The 16717-nt window shown below is 44.6% G+C and overlaps 1 protein-coding gene across 1 annotated transcript in view; it reads left to right on the top strand.

The window, feature by feature from the left end:
* The window catches only part of LOC147581342 (uncharacterized), a gene marked incomplete at its 5' end in the record, with an annotated part of 30898 nt that extends 24157 nt beyond the window's left edge, over nt 1-6741 (top strand). Inside the window, 1 exon segment of the mRNA XM_086708416.1 lies at nt 6565-6741. Within this exon segment, the coding sequence (XP_086564542.1) occupies nt 6565-6741 (177 nt within the window).
* Nucleotides 6742-16717: the final 9976 nt, after the last annotated feature.

The following is a 16717-nucleotide window of genomic DNA, read 5'->3' as shown; positions in this document are numbered from 1 at the left end:
TCCAGGCTCTGAGCCATCAGCCCAGAGCCCGACGCGGGGCTCGAACTCACGGACCGCGAGATCGTGACCTGGCTGAAGTCGGACGCTTAACCGACTGCGCCACCCAGGCGCCCCTACAAGTGGATTTCTAAGAAGCCAAAGTAGATGCCAGAGGCCATGAATAATATCTTGTAGATACTCAGGGGGAAACAATTGTCATTACAGAAATCTAAATTTTAGCTAAATTATCATTCAAAGTTAAAATTTTAAAGCTAAAGACAATTTTAGACATACATAGACAAAGAGAGTTGAGTGCCCACAGAGTCTTGCTGAAAAAAATTACTAAGAGGTGTACTTCGTCAAGAAGGAAATTGAACCCAAAAGGAAAGATGAAGATCCCCAGAACAAGGGCAGCCAAATAAATTGGTAAAATGCCCTACAGAATCTAAGTCATTACTGACTGGTACCGATACTAATAAGGGCTAATTGAGTGTTGCTTGAAATCAGTGGGGAGTTCATATAATAGATGCTGATACCATAAAAGATGGAAGAGCTCAGAAAGAAGCTAAACCATTCCTGTTCAAGAAGACAGAAACATAAATCACCTCTAGAAAATGTAAGGTCAAGTACACATGTCAAAAATTGTGGATGACCTCATAAATAATAAAAATAGCATGTATGCTTTCCAAACAATTAGAGGGGGATATGAGGAGGTAAAAGAAAATGTGATCAATTCAATAAAGGCAGGAGGGGAGGGAAAAAAAAGAAGCAAAGCTTAGAGATGCAAAGAAAACGTGGGTAATTATTCCTCAAATTCAATCACATTCCCAACCAAATGTTGCATTACCTAAAGACTAAATTGTAGGTTAGCCTCCAACAAGATGTGTTCACTGTTGTAAAGAGAGAAGAGCTATGTGAATATATATGCACACACTGATGCACACACAGAGAGAGCATTTGAGGAAATATGCCTGGTTTCTACAGTCTTCCTCTCCAACTGGTTAATTTGTGTAACTCCTTTCCTCCATGATCCATTCTGTGCTTCCTTTGTCCTCAACCAAGTCTTCAGCTTTTTGAAGTTCTCTGACACAGTGACTCAACCCTTTGTTCCAAAGGGGTCAGAATCCTCAGTGGTCCTCCTCTTCTCTGGTTGCTGTAGTTTTCCATTGGACATGGAAGTACTAAGGGACAACCCAGAAAATCCTCTGCATTCCAGACATAGACCTCCCTGCCCTTATAGTGCTGAAACAACCAAATTTCCACTTGGTGGTTGGATGACCTACCACAGTCTGTGGGGTCATGACTGGGAAAACAGTGTTTCTCCTTGACTCTCACACTGCTACCACACAAGACTTCTGACATCAGATGTGTGCATTTTTCTCACACACCCAGTAATTCTCTGAGACACCAGCAGGGTATCCTACAATTCAATTCATTCGGACACTAATTGGGAGTTAGTGCAGACTCCACAGGTTCAGGGCTCAGTCCCACAAGACTGCCCTCACTTCAGATGCCAGTTCCAGGACCAGGTTGTCACCAGTGCTATAAATCAGGGTTCCAACCACCCATTTCCTCAGCTTCAATCATTTCCTAGAACAGCTCAGAACTCAGGGAAACATTTACTTACATTTACTGGCTTATTATATAACAAAGGATATGATAAACGATACAAATAAACACCCAGATAAAGAGGCACATAGGGCAAAGTCCAGAAGGGTACCGAGCGCAGGAGTTTCTGTCTCCATGGTGTTGGGGTGCATCACCTCCCAGCATGTGGAGGTGTTCACCAACCTGTAAACTCTCCAAACCCCATGCTTTTGAGATGTTTATGGAGGCTCCATCACATAGGCGTGATCAATCTTTAACTCACTCTCTGGCCCCTCTCCTCTTCCCACAGGATGACAGTTGGGGCTAAAAGTCCATCTTTCTTTTTTTTTTTTTTTTTTTAATGTTTATTTTTGAGAGAGAGAGAGCGAGTACGAGTGGGGGAAGGGAAGAGAGAGAAGGAGACACAGAATCTGAAGCAGCTCAGAATCTGAGCTGTCAGCACAGAGCCTGATGTGGGGCTTGAACTCATGAACCATGAGATCATGACCTGAGCTGAAGTCTGATGCTTAACTGACTGAGCCACCCAGGCGCCCCTAAAAGTTCCATGTTTCTAATTGTGCCTCAGTCTTTCTGGTGATCAGCCTCCAACTTGAAGCTATTCAGGAGCCTACCAAAAGTCACTTTATTAGGACAAAAGAACTCCAATCACCTAACAAATTCCAAGGGATTTAGAAGCACTGTGCCAGGAACCAGGATCAAAGACCAAATGTTAGAACAAAAGATGCTCCTAAATGCTCTTACCTCTTAGGAAATTATAAGTATTTTAGGAGCTCTATGCCAGGAACTGGGGGCAGAAACCAAGATACACGGCTTCTATTATTTCACAGATAATTCTCTTCCTTACCTTTTGGTTCAGAGGCATGAGGAGCCCCAACTTGTCAGCTGGATGTCTCAACTGCCAATTAGAAGGAATCACTCACTGTTGGGCTCCCTGGGAAAGCATTCTTCCCTTATAAAGTGAAACTTCCTACAAGAGCTTAAATTGCGGGCAACAGGAAGCAAACATTCTAGAAGTGTATTATCAGGTATAATTGTGGGATTCTTGACCCAGGAGTACTGTCTAACGCCGAATTCTCTTTTTTCATCACTGTTTGATGAAATCCAATGAACTAGCAAGGTCACATCCATTAGCTGAGGAAAGTAAATCCAATTCACTTTTACCTACTTTTCTTCCCAGCTGTGTAGGCATTCCACAGTTGTTTAATCAGCCTCACCAAGGGAAAGCTTGCAGATAATCCAGCTTTTTAATTCTATCTCCCTAGCCAGAGGGACTGCCAGCGTGGCCTCCTGGATTTCTTAACCTATTCCCAGACAGCATAGCCATTCAGTTGCCATCTTCTCCCAGCCGAGAAAGGACATCCCCCTTTGCACAAAGGAGCGTCTCCCTAGAATAGCAATGCAGTACTTTCCATGCACATGTGAGAGCATCTTTCCTGGTGCTCTAGGCTGCATATCAGCTGAAGATCTAACACATCATATTGAGTCAACTCTGTTTCATAACCCCGTCTGAGTGAGGCAAGATGTCAGGTCCTTCAGACAAGCTTCACCACGCCACACATCACATGAAACCCTGTCCCCAGGAAAGGCCCCATTCTGTGTCTTCCCCTCCTGCACTAGCCCATAAAGTTCCTCCCACTGGAGGTCATGTTTTAATGACCACAGGTGAAGCATAGCTAGAGAACAAGGAGACAGTCTACTGTGTTGTCTCTGGCACCCCATCGCTATTTCATGGCTTACGATTTCACCTTCTATCTTAACAAATATATTTAAAAAAAGTCCAAAACATAAGCCAAGAAAGGATTTGGGCGGGGGAAAATCAACACCCCACCTCATTTCCCAGGAGAAAAACCAGTGACAGTGACCATTTATTTATTTTTTTATTTTCGAGATTGAGAGAGACAGAGAGAGAGCACGAGAGTGTGAGCAGGGGAGGGCACGGGGTGGGGGGGGGGGAGGAGAGAATCTTAAGCAGGCTCCATGCTCAGCACAGAGTCCAACATGGGGCTCGATCCCACAATCCTGGGATCATGGCCTGAGCCAAAATCAAGAATCACTCAACCGACTGAGCCACCCAGGCACCCCAAACATTGACCATTTCTTGATTTTCTTTCTTCTTCACATGAATAAAAAGCACCACATCTTTCTGGGTTGAAGTGTCCTTTTGTCTTGCCATCAACTGAGTCTGTAAAAAAGGGAGAACTGTGTATTTGGCTTATAGTTTGCACAGCCACCTAGAGACAAACCAAAATAACACAAACAAACAGAAAGTAACCCAGCCTGCTGCTCCCTTGAGAAGGTGGTGGGTAAAAGCCTGTCATGAAGATCATAAAACACAGCAGGCTTGCCTGGGAGTGGGAACAGGAGGGAGTAGAAGAAGGGAGAGCAGCTGTTGAGAACCAAGAGCATATTTAAAAATTTTTCAAATTGTGGGAGGATGGGATTGTCTCAGGAGTCTGAGTTTAAAAACACCCAGCACTGTGGCGCCTGGGTGGCTGAGTCGGTTGAGTGTCCATCTCTTGATTTCGGCTCAGGTCATGACAGGCCAGATCTCACGGTTTGTGAGATCAAGCCCCATGTCAGGCTCCATGCTGACACTACAGAGCCTGCCTGGGATTCTCTATCTCAATCTCTCTCTCTCTTCCCCTCCCCCAGCTTGCATGCTGTCTCTCTCTCTCTCTCAAAATAAATAAATAAACTTTAAAAATACCCAGCATCATTTACTGCTCTTGACAGGCCACATGTGACAAAATACAGCTCCCTTGGAAACAAAAATGTGCTCAGGAAAAGGCACTGAAGATCAAGTTCTAGCAAAGTCTGAGTCCTTGATGCACTCCAGCTCTCACAAGAATAAGTTTAGGAGGAAGACTTAGATGTCTGTTTACTTCCAAAGAAACACTCTGTGATCACATGGCAAGGGCACCATCTTTGAAGGGAGAAAATTTCCAAATGATAAGAACCATAGAAAAATGTATGGCAACTTCTTCCTTGGTGCTTAAACTGGGAATGCCACTGGCCATTTGTCCTGGATCTCTGCAGTCCAAATAATCTGAGGTGCCCTGGTGGCAGCGTGAGAGGGGAAAACCCAATGCAATGGTAGTTCTTATCTATTATTTCAAGCAGAAAAGTGTTGTTGAAAATCCATATATTTCAGATGGCAGGTCAGCCTGCCCTGCAGAATAACTGGACTTTTTGCAGATGGCCAGCGGAATCCCTTCTGCTAATCTTTGGAAACGTGGAAGAATTGCAAAGATGACCTGTGCCTGCCCTCTCTTCTGCCCTCAACCTCTCCCTCCCCACCAACCAAGCCTTCCAGATGCCCCAGCATCATCGAAGTCCACTGTTATGTATTAGAGCTTCCATGTGCTTTGGGGATGGTTGAAATATTTTGAAAATATGCTGAGACTAAATGATATTTATGGGTCCCTTGTTTTGCACTCACTATTCAGTCCATTCCTCTTACTCAGCTCAGGTCTGCTCTCCTCTAGATGGAGCAATCCTTCTGTCCTAAATCAGGGGCAGGGAGGACCACCCTCACCCCTGGCACTCTGCTCTTTCACCCCCAGCCAAAGCCACTACTATCCCCTTCCCACAGTTCTGTTGAATCCCAGTTACAAGCTTCACAGAAAAAGAGCTTGAGAAGACTTCAGAAGCCAAGAAGTATCTTACTTCTAGGATGACTATTTCCTACACATTCAGAATTTGTTTCTTCCCAGCTTCACAATAATTATGTTTTGGTACATGGTGGTAGCCACTAAGATTGAAGGGGAAACTTATAAGTTTGTCCTTGTCAAGAAGGAATGTTTCAACAGTCTTGTGTACTCATGAGTCTTTATTCATCCTTCAAAGTGTCTGATAAGTTCCGATTCTTCCGTAAGTTTTTCTTTTCGTTATTAAGTGCTTACTCTCTGCCTGGCCTTCTGCTTTTCTTTTGATCTATCACATTATGCTTTTTATTTATACCTAAAACAAAGCTGGGAGTCTCCTAAATATGAGCTGGGAGGAAATGTCCTTTTGCTGACTCTTGGTGCTTTCAAAAAAAGTAATGGAGAAGGCAATAACCTTCATTTATTATTACTGCTTTTATTATTAAAACACTTGGAGGGGCATCTGGTTGGCTCAGTCAGTAGAGCATGGACTCTCAATATCAAGGTAATAGGTTCAAGCCCTACATTGGGCATGGAGCCTACTTTAAAAAAAAACAACACTAAAAAAGAGAGAATTTAAAAAGACTAATTCTAACACCATTTCTTTCCTCTCACTTTCCTCTCTCTGTATTTACAAGACCATATCTTGGACTGCCTGGGTGGCTTATTTGGTTAAGCATCCACCTCTTGATTTTGGCTCAGGCCATGATCTCAAAGTTTGTGGCTTCAAGCCCCATGTCGGACTCTGCTGACAGTGCGGAGACTGCTTAAGATTCTCTCTCTCTTCCTCTCTCTCTCTGCCTTCCCCCCACCCCCGGCAGCAAAATAAATAAATAAACTTAAAAAAAAAACCACTTGGCCACTGAGTAGGTCATTGCATAAGACGGGAGCTGGGTGGGGATGGTCCCCACTCAGCTCTATTAAGGATGCCATAGCCCTGGCACTAAGCCAAATCTAAACTACAAGTCCATTCTCCACTTGGAACTGGGGGATCTGTTCCCAGTTCCCAGATTTGAGGAAATCTCAAATCATCTGTGTCAGTGAGTGTTGTGTAAAATCATACCTACTGATGGCTCCTTCCTCACATGCCTCACATTTACAGATCCAGAAATGTTTGCTAGTGCTTGTCCTTTCTTTCCAAACACTGTCTGGATACTGAATAGATGGTTAATCAAATGACAGATATGGATAGAAAAGAAGACAAGAGGACTAAGCTTCTAAATTAAGGCTGCTCAGGGGTCTCATGAGAGGGCTCGCTCAACTTGGAGCATTTCCACTGTACTTCAGAGTCAAATGGAGAATACAAACCAAATTCTCATTGTCTCTTACCCAGGAATTCCAGGAGATACAAGGATTCAAACAGAAGCTGCATCTCTCTGCCTTGGGGGTAGTCTCCTAGGACAAAGAGGTAGATCAGGACAAAGACAAAACCAGTGACTACATTACTGGTGGAGGAAACGCTCTCCTCTTCATGCTGACTTTTAACCCTTGTATCACCGAGTTTCCATGAGTGCTGCTAAGTTCAACTGTAGGTGTACAACATTAAGATACTCAGGAAGACCCTGGCCCTTTAATTGAGTCACGACTGTTACAACAAACATGAAAATGTGAAAATGTCCTCCCATGAATCGACAATCGACAGGGAAGGGTCTGCACTGTTATATATATACATGCACATAAGCATTATTATAATTATCCTTCTTTGCTTTGGGAATGGTTGCCCATGTCAGCTGTATCAAAGGGATAAAACTTCAGTAAGGGCAGTACTTGTTCCTTCAGTGTGGAACAGAAGGCAACGTAAATATAGGTCCATTATGACCTTGACATCATGCTTTGCCCCACTGACCTTCATAACCCATCCACAGCACTAGGTCTCTGTCCATCTCCACCCCACCCAGAAACAGGTAGCTCCAGCCCAGAACTTGCTGTTGGCCCAGAGTCTGGCACATAACAGCAATCAAAAAATATGTGTTGAATGGAGTTGAATCTTCCTACTCCTGGTCATTTCTGTGAAGCCTCCTAATCTCTGTGCCCTGTCCATATTCACCTGTGCTCTTGGTTGGCTGCCAGGAGCCATCTGAGATAGGGACCCACATGGGCAGTGCTCCTGTGTTGCCCCCAACATAAGGTCCTTAAGGTCTGATGGTCACCTTTTGTAAACATGCCTTAGCTAGAAACAGAGACTCTGACTAAGGAATTGCACCAATCTGGAGAGAGCAGGTATAGGGGACCCTCTCAGTGAACTTCATCAGTCTTGTTCCTCCCTGTCTAGATGGTCCACCCTGACTCCAGTTCTCCCAGGCTGAGAAAATCTCTGGGGATTTGCAAATGGTCTAGAGTATGAGACCAAGAAGACCTACATTGGAGTTCTAGATCTGTCTACACTTGCCTATTTTCCGGGGAAAAATTCTCCCATATTTCTGAGTTTCAGTTTCCTCAACTGTTAAGGAAGTAACTATATCTGCTGTATAGAATATTGAGAGGAAATAAATGAGTTGCTGCCACACATAGTTTTAAGGATTGAGAAATAAAGCAGCTTAAGTAAAATTCCAGATAGGGATATGGATGACGGCTACTAATTATTATTATTTTTGTGTGTGTGTGTGCAGGGGAAAATCCAGATCAGCAAAGATGGACTTCACTGCCAAGATGAATGGTAATATTAGAACCATCCATCACAGTTTCTGATCTCAGTCTCTTAGGGGTGACTGGAAAATTTCCAACAACCTTCCTACTTGCTTCAAACTGTTCTGGCAAACCACTTAATGGCAAAGTGTGGAGAAGAGTTTTGTGGTGTAGAGCAGATACACACACCTGCGAAAAAAGGGGCCAGGGAGAGGGTTCCCTTGGCAGCCATGAAGAGGTTCAATTTCTACTTGAAAAGTTTAGAGTTGCGCACAAGAACTGAGATGTTTGCTGAGCATCATTACATGGGAAGTAGGTCCTGCGAGGCTGTAGCCACAGATTTGGGGCTTGGCAGGAAATGGCTAATATTGTGTCACCTTCCCTCACTTGCTGCAATACTCTAGATAAAGTTTATATTTTATCCTTATGAACTTCATAGGATCAGCTTGCATGCACAAGGGAGGAGCCCAAATTAACATTTGTGACATACTCCCCTGGCAAGGAAGTCTTAGAATGGTATCAGTAACAGCCAGAAGTTAAGGTACACAGTACTTGCTACGTGCTCGACACCATTCTGAGTCCTTGACATACAATACATCATTCACTTCCCTTCTGACACAGATGCCCTGGTGTCATGTGAGGTAAGAGTCTTTCAAGCAGGGCGTCACAGATTTTTAGTTTTCAGAATGGCTTCCTCTAAGTCACAAAAAAATGCTCTGTCTTACTAATGTTGGAAGTGCCACCACATCCAATATCAATCAGGTGACCAAGAGATTCCCTCCGTGTCATGCTGGGCCAGGACATGGAACCCAAGGATGGCTGTGCCTTTTGACCCGTTCTTTCAGTGTAGTCACTGGGATACCAGGAAATTATGTCGCTGCGCTTTTTTGACTCACTGGGATGAATTCCAACTATAATGTCAGTATAGGCCAACCAGCAGATGCAACACTTCTTTTTATGAAAAGGAACTTCCAGGGGCCCTTGGGTGGTGCAGTCAGTTAAGGGTCCAACTCTTGATCTTGGCTTAGGTCATAATCTCATGAGTTCAAGCCCCATGTTGAGCTCTGCACTGATGGTGTGGAACCTGTTTGAGATTCTTTTTCTCCTTCTCTTTGCCCCTCCCATGGTTGGGTGCCCACTCTTTCTCTCAAAAATAAATAAATGAACTTAAAAAAACTTTTTTTTTTTTAAAGGAACTTCTGGAGTGCCTGGGTAGCTCAGTCAGTTAAGCGTCCAACTTTGGGTCAGGTCATGATCTCACAGTTTGTGAATTCGAGGCCTGTGTTGGGCTCTGTGCTGACAGCTCAGAGCCTGGAGTCTGTTTCAAATTCTGTGTCTCCCTCTCTCTCTGCCCCTCCCCAGCTCTTGCTCTGTCTATCTGTCTCTCTCTCAAAAATAAACAAACATTAAAAAAAAAAAAAAGGAACTTCCAGATACGGTGTTGCTGGGAGAATTAAATGAGGTAATGCTTGTAAGCCTCCTAGCACAGTCTGCCACATAGAACAGAAGTTGAGCTTTGTACACCAATAATGGGAGGACACTCCAGGTAAAGGGAAATGGCATATGCAAAGGCTCGAGGGAGAGGCTGGGTGCCCTGAGACGGAGGACCAACTAGGGCTGCCATAACAATGGGTCACAGACTGCATGGCTCAAACAACAGAGACCAATTGTCTCACAGTTCTGGAGGTTCCAAGTCCAAGATCAAGGTTTTGGCAGAGCTAGGTCCTTTGGAAGGCTGCAGACTTGTTCCAGGCTTCTCTCCCTGGTTTGTAGATGGCTGTCTCCCCACTTTGTCGTCGCATCGCCTTCCCTCTAGGTGCGTCTCTGTGCCTGAATTTCCCCCTATTTTTTTATTTTTAATTTTTTTTTAATTTAGAGTGCATGAGCAGGGAAGAAGGGCAGATGGGGGGAGATTGAGAGAGAGAGAGAGAGAGAGAAAGAGAGAATCCCAAGCAGGCTCCACATTCAGTGTGGAGCCTGATGCAGAGCTCGATCCTACGCCATTGAGATCATGACCCGAGCCGAAATCAAGAGCCGGATGCTCAACCGACTGAGCCACCAAGGTGCCCCAGGAATTTCCCCTTTTTATAAGGACACCAGTCATATTGTATTGGGGCCCATCCTGTCAACCTCACTTGAACTTGATTACCCCTGTAAATGCATTCTTTCTGCAAAAAGCCACAATCTGAGGTCCTGGGGGCTAGGGTTTCAACATGTGAATTTGAGGGGCCAAGCGGGGAACATTTTAATGCTTAACTAAAAGAGTGGCTTCACTGGATTGTACTAGGAAGGCTGGGGGCGGGGTGGGGGACAGTCAGAATGAACAGATAAGACAAAATGATCCTGAAAAGCTAGCTGGAGACCAAATCCTTAAGAGCTTTAAATGATACTCACTGCACGTCATCAGTACTGGGCTGAGGAAATTGAAAGGAAAATAAGGTATGGCCTCTGACCTTAACAGGCTGCAATTCTGGTGAAGACAGGCCTTGAAGAAATCATTCAAATAGTGATCCAGGCATGCACTTTAATAATGAGAATAATCAAATAATAATAATAATAATAATAATAATAATGATAATAATAATAATTTTAACGGGAAACACAGAGGCAGGAGCCCCTCACCCAGTGCTGCCTGGAATGTGCCAGAGAGGTTGGCGGAGGTCACCCCAAAGTTCTGAAATGACAAAAAGGCCTCAGGGTTGGGCTGGCCCCCACCTGGAAGGGAAGAGTGGCCTCCAGAGTCCAAGCCTTCCCCGGAGCTGCTCCAGTCACTGTTGGAGCATGACCTGGTCTGTTCTCCAACCCTCCCCCGCAGCACCCTGCAAATGCTATCATCAAATGCAGCCTGCCAGAAGGCATCACAGGAGACCTGAAGTGTGGTCCAGACAGATCTGGTAGGAGAAGGCAGACGTGTATGTGAGAAGATAAAATGTGGGGTCAGAATTGATGGGTCTCAGGAGAAGATCAGATGGAATGATAGGAGAGTCCAGAGACAGGAAGTATATTCATTTCCTGGGGCCATGGGAAACAAATCACCGCAGAGCTGGACGGCTGACTGATAGATACTTATTCTGTCACCATTCTGGAGGCCAGAAGGGCAAAACTGAACGGTCGGCAGGGTTGACTCCCTCTGGAGGCTCTGAGGGAGAATCTGTTCCAGGTCCTCTCCTAACTTCCCATGGTTGCTGGCAATCCTTGGTGTTCCTGGTTTGTAAACACATCAGTTCAACCTCCACCTCGTCTTCATGTGGCCTCCCCTCTGTGTCTGTCTTCTATCTCTTATAAGGACCCCCTTCACTGGAGGTAGGGTCCACCCAAACCCAAGATGAGCTCATCTCAGAATCCTTCCCTTAACTACATTTGCAAAGACCATTTCTAGACAAGGACATTGCCACAGGTACAGGGAGTTAGAACTTAGACGTATCTGTTTAGGGGACATAATTCAACACACGACAGGCAGTTTATCTCAAGTTGGGAGAAACAAGCGAGGATTTGGGGGTGGGGAGTGGGTAGCATCTAAGCTAGCCTTGCAGGAAGGGGCAGGATTGGGCCTTTAGAGAGGTGCATAAAGGACATTCCAGCAGAGGGGCAAGAGGAACGAAGGTCCAGAGGCACAAGAGCACCAGTCACAGGCACAGAACACCAGCCATGTGACAGGAGGGCTGAATGAGACTTTGCATCTGACTGTCCCTTCCTCGCCTCCATCATGAGCACTGTCCCTGTCATGACCCAGCCATGTGACAGAGATACCAAACAAAGAATGTCCCTCTCCTCCATTCATTAGGGGCAATTCCAGCGTGGCCAAGTCCTGAGTTGCTTTGCTCCAATTCCCTTACAGACGTGCTCAGTCAAAAGTATCCCAAGAAACCAACATGACCCAGGGACAAAGCACCAACCTGCACCTCAACTTTACTAGATGTTTTAAGAGTGAAAAGGTAGGGGCACTTGGGTGGCTCAGTTGGTTAAGCATCAACTTCAGCTCAGGTCATAATCTCACGGTTCCTGAGTTGAAGCCCCACATTGGGCTCTTGGCGGTCAGTGCAGAGCCCGCTTCGGGTCCTCTGTCCTGCCCCTCTCCTGCTTGCGCTCTTTCTCCCTCTCAAAAATAACTTAATTAATTAAAAAAACATTTTTTAAAAAAGAGTGAAAAGGTATTATTTTTATTAAGACAGCAAACCCTGGTATCTGAAGGAGGAGACAACAATAGTTACTTTAGATAAAAGTGGGGGGGGGGGATTGGGGGTGGCAATAATTCCTACCTCTCCAGTTTGTGGTAGGAGCTTATTTGATAAGGTCTGAATGATGCTTAACAGAGAGCTCAGCCTATAGGATAAGGCTGGCAATGGTAGAAAAGCAAAACTCACAAGAGTTTGGGAGACTTGGGCTCTCATTTGTCACCAAGTCTCTTCACTAGGAAGGTTTTAGGAACACGGGCCCACTAAAAGGCACCCTGGGGTACAGTGATGGAAAGGCAAGGTATGACCCCATTATAGAGCAGCTTGCATGCCAGCCTGAGGAGTTTCTGCTGGAGCCACTGGGAAGCTTTTGCCTAAAAATCAGTGAGCTCGGGTGAGCCTGGGCGGCTCAGTTGGTTGAGGGTCTGACTTCAGCTCAGGTCATGATCTTGAGGTTTGTGAGTCTGAGCCCTGCATGGGGCTCTCTGCTGTCAGCGCAGAGCCTGCCTTGGATCTTCTGTCCCCCTCTCTGTATCTGTCCCTCCCCCAGGTTCTCTCTCTCTCTCGCTCGCTCTCTGTCTCTCAAAAATAAGAAAAAATAAAAAAACATCATTGAGGTCAATGTTTTGTGCCAGATTAAAGTAAAGCAAAAGATGAACCAGGACTTGATGCGCTTGGGCAGGGTCCACAACTCAGATCATGTGCCCCCCTTTTATCGCCTTCAGAGTACTAGCATGTAACCAACTGGAGACACATTTCTTCTGTCACCAAAAGATAGAGTTGATACAGTCTTCAGAAAGTTGTGCTTGCAAGATGAGCCATCATTCCTAGCTGTTCAGATAATTCTTTTCAACTCATATAGTCATATAGCCTCCAGTCATTTTGTTACCCACTTGTGCTCTTACTGTCAAAAAAAATTTGTTAATTTCTTCTTTAAAACCCACATTGAGTCAGACTGAGTTAACTCTGCCGTGGGCATTTCCATCACTTGACACTGAGCTTCTTAGCAATAGCCAGAGGTGGGACTTTTTGGCAAATGCTGTTTATCCATCTTTGAAATGAGACATCGATTGCAAGCAGATTTAAAAGGAAATTCCTGTAAAAGCATTTTTTTCAATGACAGTCTTTGTTTTTTTTTTTTTTTTTTATTCACTTGCCCATAACTTTCTGGAAAATTCTACTTTTGGCTGAATTTTCTCATCATTGTTTCAGTATAAATTTGTTTTGTTTTTTATTAATGGAAAGTTCAGGGGGGGAAAAATCCCTTTGGTAGCTTTTGAGATATGAGAATGTGAAAAAATATATACTTTTTCCAATTAAAAGAAATCTTTGGCCTTATTTTTCTTTTCATCAAAACCTTTACATTTGAGGGCTGTAGTAGACTCTAAGTGGTGGTTCTCAGCATTGGCTCCATGTTAGAACTCCTTGAAGGACTTTAAAAAATACTGATGCCTGGGGCGCCTGGCTGGCTCAGTGGGTAGAACCTACAACTGTTGATCTCAGGGTTGTGGGTTCAAGCCCTACGCTGGGTGCAGAGATTATTTAAAATTCCAATCTTTAAAGGGGGCTTGGGTGGCTCAGTTGGTTAAGTATCCAACTTCAGATCAGGTCATGATCTTGCAATCCCTGAGCTCATGCCCTGCATCAGGCTCTGTGCTGACAGCTCAGAACCTGGAGCCTGCTTCAGATTCTGTGTCTCCCTCTCTCTGTGCTTCCTCTGCTCATACTCTGTCTCTGTCTCTGTCTCTCTCTCTTCAAAATAAACACTTAAAAAGTTTTTAAAAATCTTATAAATAAATAAATAAATAAATAAATAAATAAATAAATAAATGAAATCTTTAAAAGAATATACTGATGCTTGAGTCCAAAGACTTCAGAGAAATTGGCCTGGGTCCAGCCAGGGGTCTGGGATCATTAAAAGCTCCCCGGGCAGCCCTGAGTACTACTGTCCTAGGACACAGCCCCCCCAATCTCCAAACTCAAAAAAGGATTCAGAGGTCTAGAGATTTCAGAAGGGAAAATCAATTCTTCCTGGGAATAGTTTTTCCTGTTGAGAGAAAAATAGTTGTACTTATTATTGTGTAAACCATACAGCTCTGAGAAAGACATGAAGGAACTTTAATTGGAAAGCCTTCATAGCCTCCTACACAACTGGCCAAGGATCACTAGTATCAGGATGCGTTGCTTCCTATTTCTCTGGGACAGATTGGCTCCTCACTAACACTTAAGGGTGAGGAATCCCCTGTCCAGCTTCAGACTAGGTATTTCTTTTCATGCTTGTGGGCATCAAAGAAAAAGAGACTCTAGGGGACCAGCCGTTTTTCTGGCTCTGTGGCCACCTTCTCCCATCACTAGATCTTTTCCTGGATTCTTATAAAAGTTTTCTATGGGAAGAAGCAGGGATAGACTTTTCTCCTCTGGTCATAGTGAGAAGGTGTCCTCCCAGATGCACCACAGAAAAAACCACAATCAGTACCACACTGGAAATGTCTTCTCCTTTCCTGTGAAGTCCCCTGACTGGAACATGATTCTGCTTCCTCCTCCCCCTTGACTAACACCTGGATGGGCCTAATTAGCGAAGTCGCTGCGATTTGATGACACCCCATCACGATTAATTGCAAAGTCAAACCATGCCTGCTTTAGGCTCACAGATGATAATTCATTGATTCAACATGCCTTAACTGGATGCTTCCTATGAGCCAGCTGATATGGAGAGAATACAGATTTTAATTTTTAACTTTATTTATTTATTTTTGATAGAAAGAGAGTACACACAGGAGGGCAGAGAGAGGAGGAGAGAGAGAATCCCAAGCAGGCTCCGTGCTGCCAGCACAGAGCACGACATGGGGATCGAACCCACGAACGATGAGATCATGACCTGAGCCGAAACCAAGAGTCAGACACTTAACTGAGTTAGCCAGGTGCCCTGAGAATACAGATTTTAATGAGGCACAGCCCCTGCCCTCACAGAGAGAGAAGCAAACCACTGTATGAGATGCCCCCAGGGTCTGATTATGAGCCTTGTTTGAGCATCAGGGAGCCTGAAAGTCACAAGAAAGGGTTTTGAACACCATGAAATGTTAATGTAAAATACCTGAGTAATTTTGTACCAAATCAAACAGCATCACAGAGTAGATATCAAGAGAGAAAAATGTCAGCGACAAATTCATAATAAATATGGAGCGTGGGGGTTAAAACTAAGCAAGTTCCATCTCTCAACTTCAATTTGTCTGTGGATCAAAGAAAGACCACCATTCTTCTGTTTAGCAACAGAATACGGAGAGTAGTTGAGGAACAGAAGGAGGCTCCCAGGGGAGGGCATCAGAAGACCCTCTGTTCAGATGGTCCCACCCATGCCACACAGGTACTTTCACTGCCACAAGAGAGACCTACGGTTCCTGTGGGATGTATGCCCCACTTATGGCTCCTTTTCTAGGGGAAAGTAGTTTCTCTATTGAGAAAAAGCAGTACAGAAAATATGTACATATTTTACTCATTTAATGAGCTCTGAGTAAAGTTGATCATCTGTATGTGCAGGGTTCATTGCTGAAATATTGTGCCTCTCTCTGAGTCTGCCTTCTTTAACATTTTCAACCCGATCATGACTAAAACAGAACAAACAAACAAAAGTGTGCAGGAAGGCAAACTAACTACAAAATTAAAACCCATGGGAAGAAGATGTTCCATCTGGGACTCCTGTGGGACATGGACAGCATCTGCCCAATGTCCTCCTGTCAAGGTCTGTCTGGGGGATTCAGTGTTTGCAGGATTGGATGTTTTCCTCAGGCCATTTTGTTGACAATTCCAATTTTAGGATTGCAACGTAATACAGTCTTATTGTTCCTGGGAAGGCTGTTCATATTTCCTTTTTTAAACATTTTTTTAATGTTCATTTTTGAAGGAGAGACAGAGTGTGCATGGGGGAGGGGCAGAGAGAGAGGGAGACACAGAATCCGAAGCAGGTTCCAGGCTCTGAGCTGTCAGCACGGAGCCTGACACGGGGGTCGAACCCACAAACCATGAGATCATGAGCTGCGCCAAAGTCGGATGCTTAACCAACTGAGCTATCCAGGTGCCACCATATTTCCTTTTGGAAACACTGTCTGGTCTCCTCCCATGGACAGCAGAAGGGTGGCCCCTCCCTCTGGGATGGCTCAGCCCTCTGGGGAAGGCAATGGGAAATCTCCCCTCTGGCTGGCTTCCTGGAAGTTGAGCAAAGTTCCATTAAATTCGTTTGGGCAGAGGTTCCTCACTCAGTCTTAAGTATGGATTGGATTCTATAACGCAATCTGTTAAGTGTGTAAATCAACACCCTCCTCTCAGATTTCCTAGTTATCTGCAGAATTCCCCTTCAGTGAAGAAACATCTTGTGTATGTGTGTCTGTCTATCGGATAACCTGGCTTTTTATTTGAAGAGCCTCCCATTAGAGAAAATGGGAAGTAAGTGGCTTTCATTTAAGGAAGTCGCATCTGCCTATCATATCAAGGAGAGTTTAAAAATGAGAAGGAAAAAAAGAACCGCCAAAAAAAAAGTAATTTCCTCCTTGACGATTATTTCTGAATAGGAACTTGTGCAATATTACTCAAGAAGGTGGGGGTTTTGTCCCAATGAACTGAAGTGCATGTCCCAGTGTCAGAAGCGCATAGACTGATGTCCCCCCATGGCGTGTGGCCTGGAGTAGAGAA

This window comes from Puma concolor, chromosome B2, assembly GCF_028749965.1.
Source record: "Puma concolor isolate L17-30 chromosome B2, mPumCon1.1.hap2, whole genome shotgun sequence".
NCBI classification, from domain to species: Eukaryota; Metazoa; Chordata; class Mammalia; order Carnivora; family Felidae; genus Puma; species Puma concolor.
Note: the sequence above shows the minus strand (reverse complement) of the source record. Positions and strands in the feature narration are given on the sequence as shown.